Source organism: Myodes glareolus, chromosome 18, assembly GCF_982192425.1.
Source record: "Myodes glareolus chromosome 18, mMyoGla1.1, whole genome shotgun sequence".
NCBI classification, from domain to species: Eukaryota; Metazoa; Chordata; class Mammalia; order Rodentia; family Cricetidae; genus Myodes; species Myodes glareolus.
The window spans coordinates 19,403,461-19,419,014 of record NC_142043.1 but is presented as its reverse complement, the minus strand read 5'-3'; the positions used below and the strand labels follow the sequence as shown (position 1 = coordinate 19,419,014).

Below are 15,554 nucleotides of genomic sequence, written 5' to 3'. Positions count from 1 at the left end.
TAATGAGGGTGGGAATCAAAGACTTCTCGTTAAGAAAGCAGGGTAGGAAGAAGAACAGAAAGTACAAAGCTAAACTGGGCTAGCTAAGCACTCTGTTCCTCCACATCTTTAGGCCCATGCCCTTCTGGTGAATACATTACTGAGAGTCCACAGTGCAGTGCATGGAAATAGCTACGGACCCCTCATGGAGCATACCTTCCTCCTCGGATGTTCCCTCTGGGCTCTCGGCTCACTGGCTGTCTTCCTGGCACATTCTTTCAATCATTGGGTGGTCTTTTATTTGAAATTCTTGTCTGAGACACATACAGTAATCAGAGGAAAATGTAAAAAGGCCCTTCTGTGGGTCTCTAAGTAGTTCACGTTAATAATTAAACTTGCCCTGTGGTCATTTGTGAACTTTTACTCTGGTGCCCATTTGGCCAGGACAGAAACAGGTTGGGTGAGTTATAGTCCAACGTGAGGGAGCTGCCTGCATGGTAGCTGCCGGCTGGGCTGTAACCAGATAACACGGCATCATTTACAAAGGAAAGATTTCACCTTTGAATGACAAGACAGGCACAGAACCAGGTACGGTTTGATTCAGAACATCCTTTGTTTTCTAACTCTGCATCTCCTGCCGTCATTGCAGTAGGCAAAAGGAAGTGGGAGGTCTACTACGGTAAGAGCTTGAAAACTTTGTCTTTCAGGCTCCCACAGGAGGGAGAGCTGAGAGAGGAGGGATGAGGGAAAGGAGGAGACAAAGAGAAAGAACCAGGAGCAGGAGGAGGACAGGATGTACAGTGCTCGTTCTGTGATTGAAACATTCCACCTAGATGAGATAGAGAGACAGCAAGTTTATCCTTAGGAAGGACAAGGGGACTGATGAATCCACATCCAGGGAAGTGACACTTGCTGTGGATATGACTGTTTTGTTTTCAGAGTTAAATAAGTATTTAGCGAAGCCCAGTGCGGGCATGTTTATTTCCACTCTCCTAAGATTTGCACTAGGCATTAAGATGTTGTGTGCTATAATAATGAGCCCGGATTGGACCGCATGCTGTCAGACCCTGTAAGCAAGATCCTGTGCCTTTGGGCTGGGTAGCAAGTTCTTATCATCATTTTTTTTTTTTTGTGGTATTTATCACGGAGAGCTGGATGCTTGCAATTCAACTACAGGTTACAAATAGACTGCTACAGGTTACAAATAGACTGAAGAGTGTAAGAAATTTGCAGTGTACAAGAACACTTGGTAATTTCAGCCCTCCTTTCATACCTGAAAAGATGCCATGACTAAGGACAGGTACATAGAATAGACTCTTAATGTTCCTAGCTTCCAGTATGGTGGTCAGCATTTCCTGGGTATGAAGTAAACCTTCCCACTGCTGAACTAAATGTTATTTTTTTATTTTGAGTTAGTTTAATCACTATGTACCTGGATGATAAATTCAATGCATTTTGGGGCGGGGAAGGCATTCTTGTTCTGGGACTATTTGGACGTTCTGTGCTTTCTGAAATGGTGTAACTACTACCATATCAAGGGGTTTTCTTAGAAATTTACATAATGTATATGTAATAGCATGGATTTACTCTTTTTAGTTTTCAGACTTTCTGAGAACCTCAGAGCCAGTGTTTTAGGAATATTTGTCTGTTCACTTCTGACTGGGGCCGGAGAATAGCTCACCATCTTCCTAGAGCATCTGCTAAGGCCTCAGCCAGTCTGTGTGGGTTCCGTTTTCTTTGTCATGGAGAAAAAGTCACACCTTTCAGATCTGTAAAATCAGAGGTGCGGTATATAAAAATGGACGAATGAATTAAAGATCTTTGAATACTAAATGCAGCCCTCACACTGAAACCATATGGGAATGGGTGGCTGGTCTCTGAGTTTCTTCACGGTGCCCTCTAGAGGCAAGGCATGCATGGCAGTACACAGTATCCGGCTCCGGCTCTCACAAGATGTGAACTGGAGGTTTGAGAAGAGCTCCTGAGGAAAGATTTGCTGGAGAATGAGGCCAGGGGCTCATAAAGCCACAGAGGGTTGTTTGCCAGAGCAGAGGCCAGCACATGGAAGGCTTTCCTGGTTGCTAAGAAGAATACATTGTGGCTATCACACAGTATTCAAATCTTACAGTCATGGGAGAGGCAGCTGGGAAGCTGGGGTGCAAGAAAATTATAGGTACCTCTGTCTAGTCACTCGTCATCTGACAACTAGAAACTATTTCTAGGATTCATATTTTGCACACTGGTGAAATAATGAATGATGTCACTATTCTTCACCTGATTTAAACATAGATTAAATAAGCTATTGAAACAAGATGGGCTGAGTGATGATTTTCCTATGTGTTCGCTCTCTCTTGAGCTTAGGAAGATGGTGGGTGCCTCCAAACATGAGCCCTCTGTTCTTCTTTCCTTCCTTTTTATTTTTAAATATAATTACATCACCCGACTCTCTTTAACCCCTCACACCCTCTTTTAAATTTACAGCCCCTTATTCCTTAACTATTGTTATATATGTGTGTGTGTGTGTGTGTGTGAATAAGTATGTTAAATGCAAGGTGATGAGCCCAGCAGTTTTTAATTGAGTGTAGCTCTTCATTTAGGGGTGGGGCCCTATGTGATTTCCCCTGCCCATGCTGGCATGTCAACTGGTGTTGTCATTATTCATGACTTACTTACTCAGCCATATTGTGGAAATTTCATGAGTGTAACCTTCCTGTCATAGTTACCAGATGCCATCTTGGAGCAGACTTCCTGGTCTTCTGGCTCTCACAATCTTTCTTTCCCCCTTCTCCCTGTTCTCCGAGGGTTAGGTGTAGTGGTTGTGTTGTAGAAGCATCAGTGTGGGCTGTGCACCCCACAGTCAGGAGTTTGCTTCACTCTGACCGCTGTGGCTTTCTGTAATGGTCTCCATCTGAGGTGAAAAGAAGTTTCTTGGATGGGTGAGAGCTACACTTGTTGGGCTGGCACTACATCTGTCCCATCTTTTAGTTTTCTGTTTCAATATAGCTCATTAATGGTATATAGGCATTATTATTATTATTATTTTTTACTTTACACTTAATAAGGCACAAAAGTCACATTCCATCAATCAACATGAAAAATGCTTTTAATATTGGAGCCATCTCAAGAGCGCTGAGCTAGTTCGACGTCATGCCTGCCCGGCTGATCACTTTGCTGAGTATGGAAGTCCTGCTTCTAGCAGGTAAGTGGAAAGCGTGTGAACAGCTCGCACATCAGACCACTAGGTCGCCTTGAGAACTCTATTAATAGGAAAGTATTGCCTTGCTTATATCCTGTAGGTAGATACAGTTTTTATTTGCCCACTTAAAATGTGAGTTAAGACATCAATTGAGAAGGAAGAATTGAAGTATTTGCTTCTGGATCTGAAATATTATTTTCCTCTGATGAGTATCTGGGGTTATTTGTTAAATTGTTATGAGTAGATATTTCAGTTTTTAGGGGCCAGTAGGGGTGGCTGTTACAATTCACATATTTTAACGATAACATGACTTCTTCTATAATCTATTTTTGAACTAGTAGATATAATTTTTATTAGATTTTATTGTTGTTTATTCCCTAAGGAATTGTGTCTTAGTGATTAATGGCTGCTTGTATTAAAATCACCTTTTCCTAATCATGCCTTCAACTTCTCAGTGAGTTTGGTAATCCTCTGTATCTTATTATATTTTTTGTCTTCTTTGAATAAAATTAATTATTTAATCATCTTTGGGGGTCTAAGGATGGTGTGATATGCTTGGGTTGTCATGACAATATGTTACTGCAATTCTTAGGTATGTAATGAGCTACCAAATGGTTGCCTGGGCTAGTCCACAGGCAAGGTCTGGCTTATGCTTGAAATTTTCTGGTATGGAAATGAAGCAGTTTTCCATAGATAACACACAACTCTTTGTTTGCCTATTACCATTTGGAGATGCCCAGTGGTTTTTGCTAGCCTCCTTAAAGTGGCTTTGCCTTGACCATGACAAGTCTATGAATATCCTCAAAGGTGTTATTAAGCCCAGCTTAGTCTAGCATTTCAAGCCCATACTCCTTTCCCTTTTTATTTTAAAGGAAGTTCTGCAATGCTCTCACTTTAGTCCCTCAATGATCATCCAAGGAAAAGTCATGGAAGTCTTGGTGCATCTGGGAAGTCATTCTAACTATGTGGTCCATTGGGCTCCAGAAGGCAAACCAGAGGACAGGGTGGCAAAAAGGAGAAAGGAAGCAGGCACATCTCCAAGAAGGTTTTCCTCTTGCAAGGAAGTAGGAATAAAAGTAGTGAACTTTATATGTAAATGTGACCATCTGCACAGAGAATAGGGAAGAGAAGCAGAGGGAGTTCACGTAAGAACCAAGCGTGTCTCTGAGACTGTTTCTAAGGGAAGCAGAAATTCAGAATTGTCCCGATGAACGCTGGGGTTCTGGACTGCTCAAATCAGAGTGATAAATTTTTCTTAAAGCAGGACTCTAAAGGAATGTTTCCTAGGCCATCAATGCCTGAATGCAAGTGCACATCCTGAACCAGAAACTCTGGTAATAGGGCCTGGAGATCGATTCTTCATCCCACCCTTGATTGATACATACATGCTAAAGTCTGCTTTAAGATATTGGGGGTGCTAGTGTATCATACACAGCCTTCAAAACCAGTATTTTCTTTTCTTGACAGACCCTTACCTGAGTGTCCAGATTGAGCCTGCGGAAGGTAGCCTTGCAGGGGGAACATGGATCACAGTTATTTTGAATGGTAGGTTTGGGCTTCTCTAAATGTGATTGTTGGATTTATAGATCCAAAGTTCAAAGAAGTGTGAATCCTTGCCTCCTGGTCTAAGAACAGTGCTATAAAGGGTCTGAGCAGGATGAACTGATTGCCCCAACTCTGTCTTTGCAGATGCTAACTGGCCAGTGTCATTTCAGAGGTCACTACTGAATCAGTGTCCTCGTGGTGGGGTGCTTGGGATGATGGTGAGCTGTTTTGGCAGGGATGCTAAGCACTATCTTGGCTGTTGCCCTTATACAAGATTCCATGTTAGGAGCCCCTAAACCATACCCATGGCACAAAGCAGCCTGGAAGGTTGGAAAACTGCTTCCTAGAGGGTAGGAAGATGTGAAGGGAGAAAGAAAATTATAGGTTCATAAGTAAGAGAACTTTTATAAAACAACATAAACGGTCTTTGGAAATGAGTATTGATGGTATTCTCAGGCCAACACAATGTCTTACATTGCCCTCCTGTGGCCAATGTTTGCATTGCCATGTATGTCTCCTCAGCCAGATGTCTTCTTGTGTTAGATGTGGAGAGCAGCATTCTTTACCCCAACAATGGCTCTCAGCTGGAAATAGACCTGGTGAACTTGGCAGTTCCAGCCTTGCCGAGGATCCCCTGCGATGTCTATCCTGTCTTCGTGGATTTGCCCGTGGTGACTTGCCAGACCAGGTACACAAGTCTGGAGCACAACACCTGGCAGGATGAGTGGGCTTCCCTTTTCTCAGTAGCTTTGGGAGACATGACTCCTACAGTGCCTACAAAGATCAGGCGTGGTTCTAAAAACACTCTACATGAATATGCTTACGTGCCCTCAAAATTCTTTTCCTTTAATCTGTCTCAGAATAGACAACAGAAGCAAAGTTCTGTCTACGGCAGAAAGGACAAATGAGCGAAAATGAAAATTAACACTATCGTCACACAAAACAATCACTCTTCAATGTTCCTTTCTTTTGTAAATCTTTTTTAAAAATATTTATTTATTTATTATTTATACAATATTCTGTCTGTGTGTCTGCCTGCAGGCTAGAAGAGGGCATCAGATCTCATTTCAGATGGTTGTGAAGCACCATGTGGTTGCTGGGAATTGAACTCAGGACCTTTGGAAGAGCAGGCAATGCTCTTAACCACTGAGCCATCTCTCCAGCCCCTCTTTTGTAAATCTTTATTCCTGACTGTTTCATTTTATTTTTTGAGGTTATAATATAATCACATCATTTCCTCCTTCCTTTTCCTCCCTCCAAATCCTCTACATACCCAGTCCTACAGACTTTCAAATTTGTGACCCCATCTCCATTAATTATTGTTCTATGCATATATTTATATGTATACACATTATCAATCCCTCTAGATATTGCCTGTTCAGTCTATATAGTGTTATGTGTATGTGCATTTTAAGAGCTGACCATTTGGCACTAGACAACCAATCGGTATGCTCTTGCCTGACGAGGATCATCTCTCCTGCTCTTAGCAGGTGCCTGTAACTCTTCATGTACAGTTGAGATCGCGTGGGCTTTTCCCCATTCACTTTGGCAGGATTACTGTCCTTGTTCAGCTCCCATTTGGGCAGTCATGTTGGTGAGACTTTCAGAGTGTAACCTCTGACATTACTAGGTGACACCATCTCACAGTAGACTCCCTGACCCTCTGGCTCAATCAGTCTTTCTAAAGACCTCAGTATGACCTACATATGCAAGTATGGGGTCAATAGTGGAGAAAGTTCAATGAGATGCTGAGAAGAAAGTATATTCTTTTGTGTTTGCTTGAGGTCATCCATCAATATCTGCTGGATACCTTTGATTTATGACATTATTTAACTTGAGCATTTTTCTGTGTAGTTTTTTTGTCCAGTTGATGTGTCTCTTGGTGAGAGTGAGAAAGTGAGGTCACCCCATCACTGTATGAGGAGCAGCATGCTATTTTAGCTGCAGTGAGGCTCCTTTAGTGAAATTGGGTGCCACCGTGTTTGGTGCATAACTATTTAGAGTTGCAATATCCTCTTGGTGAATTTTTCCTCTGACGAATGAGGAGGTAGTATCCTTCTCTATTTATTCTAACTATTGTGGATTTGATGTCTACTTTATCAAATATTAAAATGGCTATATCTACTTGCTTCTTGGGTTCATTTACTCACAATATTTTTTCCATCATTTTACCCTGAGATGATGTCTATCTTTATGGTAAAGCATATTTCTTGGATGCAGTAGAAAAATAGATTCTGTTTTCTAATCTAATCTATTAGCCTGTGTCTTTTTTATTTGGGAATTGAGACCGTTAATATTGATAGTTAATGATGGGTAGTGGTTATTGATTTCTATGTTGATACATTGTGCATTTCTGTCAATCTTTTGATTTACTGTTTTGAGATTACTTATTTCTTTTGTTTTCTTCACTGGTGTTTTCCTTCTAGTGACTTCTGTAGGACAGGATTGAAAATTTTGTTTTAGTGTTGAGTGGTTTTTTTCCCTCTGTCTATTGTGATTGATTGATAGTTTTGCTGGGTATAGTAGTCTGGGTTGGTATCTGTCATCTCTAAGAGTTTACTGAATATCTATCTAGGCCCCTCTGACTCTTAAAGTCTCCATTGAGAAGTCAGGTGTCCATCCATCCACTCCTCCACTGTTTCTGTTCAGAAAGGGGTGGGCCTCACACGTGTGTCACAAAATATTTTTCTAATGGTTCTGTCTTAATATCTATGTGACTTGGTCTTTTTCCGTTGCAGCTTTTAATATCTTTTCTCTATTCTGTATGTTTAATGTTTTTATTATCCTGTGTAGTAAGGAATTTCTTTTCTGGTCCAGTCTACTTGGTATTCTGTTTGTTTCCTGTACCTTGATAGGCACCTCTTTCTTTAGTTTGATGAACTTTTCTTCGATGATTTTGTTTTAAATATTTCTGGGTCTTAGACCTGTGTTACTTTGATGTCTTCTCTTTCTATTATTTATAGATTTAGTCTTTCGATGGTGTCCCAGATTTCCTGAATGCTTTGTGCCTTATTTTTAGACATAACTTTTTGTTTGACTGAGGTATCCATTTCTTCCACCTTGTCTTCAATGCCTGAGGTTCTTTTTTTTTCCATGTCTTGAACTCTGTTGATAAGTTTTATCTCTGAATTATTTGTTTGACTTCCTACCTTTCTCATTTCCAGTTTTATTTCAGTTTGGGTTTTCTTTAGTGATGCTAACTCCTACTTTCATGTCTCAAACTGTTTTCATTACTTCATTTCACTCTTTCTTTGTGTGTCCATAGACTTCATTAAGATATATTTATAGCCTCTTTAAATCCTAGAACATAGTCATAATTGATATTTTGAAGTGCTTGTCTTGAGCTCTTAAAGTCCTATGAGCCCATAATTCCGAGCTATTAAGCTCTTAAGTTTAAAGAACTTTCAACAACAACAACAACAAGAAGAAGTACAGTTTCTCTTGGTGAGGACTTGGCCCAAGTGGTCCTCTAGGGAGTAGTAGATCTAGGTGGTGAAAAGTGAATTATAGAGACGTTCCCTCAGCTCCGTCTTACAAATACAGGGGTAAAGTGGGAAACAGTCAGGTGGGAACTCTTGTGTGTCTTTTTTAATTCATAAAGATTTCCGTTTTCTGTCCCCAGATCTCTGCTGTCTGAAGCCCATGCAGGACTGTACTCTCTGGAGATACGCTCTGGGGAGCAAGTGTTAGGCACCTCATGTTCAGGATCACTGGATGGCTGTACTTTCAAGGTGGGTTTTGAGGAGAGAGGAATGTGTGCTTGGCTGCTCAGATAGCAAATGTATTGCCAATAACAAGTTATAAATCAACAGCATGCCTGCTTTAATAGGGAAGAAGAAATATAGAGAGAATGTTAGGATTTCTCTGACACTGTGAAAAACAAATACTGACTACTTGTATGTCAGGTTCTAGCTGACTGCCTTCTGTATATGTGTAGTACAATGCCCCCAAATTGACTATGGGGCCATTTATTATGCTTGCTGCATCACCCAGGCAGTAAGGAGCCTAACCAAGATTCGAACTCTCATGTGACTGGGAATCCACATTGAACCTGAAGCTCATACAGGAACCACAGACAATGCCTTTGTGGACAAGGGCCATGTTTTCAACTGATTCTGAGTGTTAGAATACTGAAGGAACTCAGGGGTCCCAGGTCCTTTGAGGGACACAATCTCCCTACCCCCTGCTACAGGGAACCTATTGCTGTTCTTCCTGACACTAGTCTGAAATCCCCTTTGCTGCCAGAACTCTCCTTCACTGTCAGACAGATCAAGAAGGTGAGATGGCAGACCTGAGGGCAGTTTCCTTTGGTCCAGCATCTGATAATATTTAATTTAGACTCTTCATATGTAGACTAGGCTTACTTTTATGTTTGGATCAGCCTAGGATCCATGTAGCTTTGTAGGAAAGTGAGCTGCAAGAGAGCAACCCTTGCAGCAGGCACTCGTAAAAGGTGGTGCTCCAGCATTTCTCCAGTGGTGCTCCCAGCGGTGCTCCCAGTGGTGCTCCCAGTGGTGCTCAAGAGCTCCGTTTAAGAACTACAGAGAACAGAACTGAGTCATTAGGTCATGCTGCTTTAGAGTCAAGACCAAACTCAACTCAGCTACCACATCAGCACTAACTTTTTGAAATTTGGAATTTATTGTCCAATCTCCTCAACCCAAGAGAATATTATTGTCTAAAAAATTTGTCTCTGTAAGTATGTAGCAAAAGGAAGAAACAAAGTTCCATCATTCTTTCTCCTTAAGAACGGCATCAGCACCTCTCCCGGGCTCAGGGACCATCAGAGAGAAGTGTCTAAGCACTCCTGAATCACCAGGCTCCCTTCGCCTCAGGAAGTAGTTTTCCTACTTATTATCAAGATCAGTAAGGACAGGGGTGGGTGGAAACACACTTCCCGAAATTGTACATTAAAGAAAACGGGTCCAACAGTGGCTCTGCTAACTTGGTAAGTTGATGAACTATCATCAGGGGATGCAGTTAATGAGAGGCGCTTGTGTGAACTCAGATGCAGCGTGCCTTTCTGCTTCGGGACTGGGACTAAGGGAACCGTGGGTATTAAAAATTAATTCCATCTTGCCAGCCCACTCCAAAGAGCCTGCTGCGGGCACTGACAAGTCTGAAGGACTCACAGAAGGTTTATCAAGCAGCTGGCGGCTGTGACTTTATCCTCCTAATCCGCTGGTTTTGCCACCCCTGTCTGGCCCACCTACCTTCCCATCTTGCTGTTGCTGACCTCACTGGGTTCAGGGATCAGCATGTAGGAAGCCTGCTTTGGAAGCTCATTAATTTCTCACTGTTTTTGTCTCCAGCCTAGTGGGTGACCAGAATTCTGTTTCTCTATGAAACAGTACTATTTTATGTTTTATGAATACAGAGAGAATCACAAGTTAAAAATTGCATTGTGGCTTAACCCTAAATATACCCCAGTCAGTACTCTCTGAGGAGTGGGAAAGAAGCACTGAGTGAGTCTATATATCCCCACTAACTTCTTGAAGGATGGCAGATGTCACAGCACATCTACTATTTCAAGTTGGAAACCTAGAGGTACGTGTCAGTATTTGCTTTGAAGTGGTCTGCTCCATCTGCCTCAGTTTTTTTAATGAGTGCAAGGGAGGGCAATAGCAACTTCTTTCAAATTCCAACGGAAGTCACTTCGGAAGGAAGGGCCTCCCCGTGGGAGAAGAAAGGCAGAGAGCAGCAATTGGGTTGGTTTGGCATCATGTGTGGAACTGCATTAATTTTTATCCTCTGTTGAGATCACAGCGAGTCCTTAATCTGTGAAGTCACAGTAGCCTTATCTGGACCCCCTGACTGTGCGTGTCTTCTGTGAACTAGTTTCTAACCCTTTCCCATAGAGAATGGGGAAAATGGTCTTGGTGGCAAGCTGTGCCGCCGTGTAGATCAATACTTACACTCCACACTCAACAGGGCACCGTCGGCTTGGTTGAAAAAACCTTTTCATTCCTGATGCCTGATTAGGGCCGTTGATTAACCACGGTTGTTCTCTGGTAATGGTCTCCCTGGGAATTTGGACTCCCAGGAAGCTGGATGTAGCCCAAACAAAACAGTTTGCTGTAGTTTGTTTTGTAAGTGGGAAGCATTGTAGGTGTTTAGAAAAGAAGCAGCCTAGCCATCTAGTATGGCGACGAAGTCTCTTTCCTGGGTGAAATATTAACTCCTGGGTCAAATCTTGGCCTGATCAGTCCAGCCCGTTCTGTATGTGTCTTCATTTCCTCATGTAGCCTGGGATGCAGCAAGGCTATCTACTCTTAGCCTTACCTAGGTGTCTGTAGGTGAGATAGACTTCCGGAATTATCTCACGCTCCCTTTCGTTCTCAATAGTAGGTCAGTCAACCGTGAATGGGCTCTTAGATGGATTGGCAGGAGTACAAATGTCTCCTACAATTCAGGCTCGGCAAAGGAAAGCAAGCGCAACGGCAACAGGCAACGTCCTTTATTGGGGAAGCCTGAAGCTAACGTGTGTTGTGTTTTAAGAAAGGGACATTGTAAGTTGTTTTTGGGTTTCCATGACTAGGCTTCAGCATGTTCTCACTTCTTTCATAAATGTTATTTCCCTCTTGTGTGCGTGCACATGTGTGTGTGTGTGTGTATTCACATGTGGGCTTGGTGAACATATGCAGTTCAAAGGAGAATCTTGGGTTTCTGTCTGTCTGTCTTTTGCTTCTACCTTGTTTCAGTCAGAGTCTCTGCTGTTTTCCCATGAACCTCCAGAGAATCTGTCTCCACTTCCCAAATCACCTTAGGAGCACCAGGATAACAGATACTTCTGACTTTCTGTGAGTCGTGGGGATTCAAACTCAGGTCCTCACACCTACATGACAAATGTCTTATTCACTGAGCCATGACAGAGCCATGGCCTCCTTCTTGAAGGACAGTGTTCCTTCCCATTTCTTGACTATTTTCCCACAAACAGGTGCCTTTTGTTTTTCCAACTTTGCTCATGTATATCCAGTTACCTATTATATATATATATATATATGGTTAGCTGGCAATAATTTAAACTACCCTCCTTCCAGCTTAAGAATTAATTCTTTCCTAGGTAAATATGAATCTTTAAGACTCAAAAATATTAGATTATAATAATGAAATTAAAAGAGTGACATTCTGGATGGTACCTTGTCCCCCTTTCTTTTTGGCAAAATATGTCCCTGGGTGTGACAGGTAAATAGATAGAAAGAGGCTTGCAAGATTTGAATCGTATGGTACAGGGTAGAGAGATGCAGGGCCTCGAACAGATGCCTTGAACTCATCTGCAGAATATAATGATGCCTGTCATTCCTGCTTCGTGGGACTAGTGTGAGGACAGCAAAAAGAAGGTGTGACGTGATGGGGCAACGCATCCTGTTTCCCCCTCCTGCTTTCTGAGGACCAGCTTGTGGCTTTTGTGGTCAAGTGGATTCTAATAAAATGTTCCCTTGTGATAATACTTTCAGTTTTCCAAGGCACAGACACCTGTTGTGTATCAAGTTAACCCGCCAAGTGGAGTTCCAGGTAAGACCTCTTCTGCTAACCACGAATAATCGTGACTCTCTTGGCCAACCTTGTAAACACTTGTACCAGCGTGTGGTTTCTCTCGTCCATTAGCTTCTTGTTTTGAAAATAAGTTTTGAAAATAAGTTCCAGCTTCTGGTTTCTTCTTAAATTAGTTTGTTTTTTCCCTTTAGGCACTTTTGTTCTATGACTTTACGGATAATAAAAAATTCCAAAACATGCTTAAAAAAAGGCAGTCTGACAAAATCCAAAGTATTGAACACAGGAGCCCTCAGAAGACAGAAATAACCACCCCTCACTTTATTCCCACATGAAATAGTCCATGCACACCAGAAGTCCCCACGGAACCCTTGCTGTGTGCCAACTTACGTTTTTAACTCTCCATATGTATTATTGTCTGAGGATCACAAAACATGATGCTACGGGAACTGTTTCTCATTTCGAGGAGAAAGAAATGAGGTATCCAAAGATTAAATGGTTTCTTCAAAGGAATGGTTCTCAACCTTCCTAATGTTGCGACCGTTTAATACAGTTCCTCATGCTTTTGAGTCCCCACCCATAAAATCATTTCGTTGCTGCTTCATAACTGTAATTTAGCTGCTGTTGTGAATCATAGCATAAATATCTGATATGCAGGATATCTGATATGTGACCCTCCACCCAAAGGTGTTGAGACCCACAGGTTGAGAACTGCTACTCTAAAGTCCTATCAGTAATAAGTGGTGCCGCCGAGGTTTGAAGTGAGATAAAGCCCGTGTATGTTACTATTTTGACGTGTGTCAACTGGTACTGGATGCAGCTCAGAATGCTATTAGTCTTGATGTTTGCCTAGAAGATTTGTCCGTGAGTTAGAGAAACACAGACATATGTACTTGATCTTAGTCAAAAGGCTTGGAAAGGACGAAACACAGGCATATTAGAGCCAGGAGGGTGGACAAGGAGGAGGTTGTGCAAGGGTAGGTAGGGGTTTACATAGAAGCAGATGCTCTGAGACATAGACCCAGTAACTTTGTAAGCTTTCTTTAAAACTAAACAGTAAACACAGCTTTTAAAAATGTACTTTACTATTTTTTTTAATGGGCAAATTCCTATGTGTATGCACATATCAGATTTTTCATGTGTTCTGTAGTTTCAGTAAGGTATACATCTGGGAACATCATTGCTAATTTAAAAACATCATTACATTTGTTTATTTCCATATCTTTAGTGTGTGTGCATACCGTGTACATGTGCACAAGTATCACAGCGTGTGTACAGAGGTCAGAGGACTTTCAGGAGTTGGTTCTCTCCTACTACCGTGTGAGTTCAGGGATGAAGCTCAGGTCATCGTGTTCAATGGGAAGTGCCTTTTTTAAAACCCACTGAGCCATTTTACAAGGCCATGTTGTTAGGTTTTTAGGTATGATTATGTCAGACTGCATAATTTGATCTAATTGTTTTTGAAGTGATTGACTGGTTAAGATAATAAGAATAAATATCTATGTTACAGTGTTTGAATGTTAAAGTGTGTGTGTAGGCAAGATTTATGTATGTGTGTATTTAAATTATATTCTAAAGAACAAGAATTTGGCATTATCTTACTGATATGAGACTTTCACAGATATACTCCATTGCATTCGTTTGATTAACCAAGACATGATCATGTCTCATGAAAAAGAATGCAAACAGTGACAGTTACATGGTTATTTGGGTTCCTGGTGTTTGTCTGTAGAAGGCTCCAGATTAGCTGGCAGAAATCTTATTCTGATGAGGGGTGAATAAGGAGCCATTGGAGACATGAGGTGGGATGTCAGCTGCTCTCCAGATCTGTCAAGCCTGTTTATCTCACCAAAGTGGAGTTCTGCACACTCTCTCTTTCGCCTTCTGGAGGGGGGGGACAATTGGTGGCTGGCCTCATCAGAGTGGTCCCTCAAGGCACAATCTGGCTGCATCTCTGCAATCACTTTCTAGACAATTACTCTCATTTCATTTGGGATGCTTGCCAGAGTAGCAACCAGGGACATGCAGGAGGAGGTAGCTACGTACGAGCTGACGTTTTACGGGTTGTTGGATTTTTGTATGTGCTTAGCAGTCCTTCACCGTGCCGTGCAATCCCCTGGCACTGTGCTCCGCTTTGCCCATTTGTCATCCCCTGTTGGGCTTCTCTGTTTAGGGACAAGCAACCGAAGACCCTACAGGGTTTTCTAATTTCTGTAACCTGCTATCTGTTTTCAAGTGGAACATAGCAAAGCTTGACCTCTTCCTAGAGAACTAGGAAGCCAATTGTGCAGCTTCATCCACTTTAAATAGAACTATTCTGCCCATTTAGCAGCAGCAGAAGATTTCTGAAAACTCGGACCTTTGTCTCAGTCATTAAGGACCCACCCTTCCTCTTCATCCACCTGAAAGATTCAGTGCTAGCCATGCAATGACCACAGATGAAAGTCCCAATCCTCACCAACGTCACACACAGCAGCATGTAGAGAATCCACAGATGGTGCGGTTCAGCAGCTGTAAGTGCGCATGGAGAAACTCAGAGTTTTCTGGACACAGTGACCCCAAGTATATCCTTTGCAGAGTCTTGAGGTTTTACTGAACTAACACTACCTCTCTCATCTGCGAAGCTAGTTTATGATAATATTACTGCTGTATATCTTGGGTAGCTGGTGTTATAGGAACTTGACAGTACATGACTCACTCTGTCTTTGAACAGCATGTTTGCTGAGGGAACAACATATGTCCATTATCCAGACTGGAGCCCTAACTCTCTTGCTGTTTTGTGCTTGTCTTTAGCTCCTGTCAGTTTGGCTCATGAGGGTCTTTTGCCTTTTGTACTTTGAGATGTGGAAGATAATTAGGATTCTTGAAGACTAATCAGAGATTGTGTGATACAGCCTCTTCATTTAGCTTTTCATTTTGTGTTCTCATTTTTATTAGTTCTTTGAGAATTCCACACAATCTATTTTTTATCACATTTATCCTCTCTTCCCACTCTGTCCAGATTCACTTCCCCTTCCCTATCTATGCAACTTTGTGTTTTATTTTATTTTCCTTATAACAAACAAATACCAAATACAATTTATGCCCCCATACTCTTGGGGGTATGGCTTTCCACTGGAGCATGGCTGACTTATCAGAAGCCACACTCTTAAAGAAAATTGATGCCCCTCTCTCAACAGCTTCCAGTAGCTCTGTGTCTAGGGGTAGAGTTTCATGCTAACCTCCCTTATTCCAGGCTAGCATGTTGTCTGCTTTTAGCTTGCACATATTTTGTGCATGCTCTTTCCACAAGTGCTGTGAGTTTGTTTGTTTGGGCAACTGACCCATTGTGACTGAAAAA

At 41.9% G+C, this 15,554-nt stretch overlaps 1 protein-coding gene across 2 annotated transcripts in view; it reads left to right on the top strand.

The window, feature by feature from the left end:
* The first annotated feature begins 431 nt into the window (after nt 1-431).
* Nucleotides 432-15,554, top strand: part of Pkhd1 (PKHD1 ciliary IPT domain containing fibrocystin/polyductin) — a 456,733-nt gene continuing 441,610 nt past the window's right edge. The window contains exons 1-6 of one of the 2 annotated variants that reach the window (XM_087898011.1): nt 432-567; nt 3,042-3,178; nt 4,643-4,720; nt 5,264-5,408; nt 8,343-8,451; nt 12,178-12,235. In XM_087898011.1, coding sequence (XP_087754137.1) covers nt 3,127-3,178; nt 4,643-4,720; nt 5,264-5,408; nt 8,343-8,451; nt 12,178-12,235 — 442 coding nt within the window. In that variant the 5' untranslated portion in view covers nt 432-567; nt 3,042-3,126. Of the gene's footprint in view, nt 568-3,041; nt 3,179-4,642; nt 4,721-5,242; nt 5,409-8,342; nt 8,452-12,177; nt 12,236-15,554 lie in introns of both variants that reach the window. The other variant, XM_087898010.1, reaches the window with a different exon arrangement.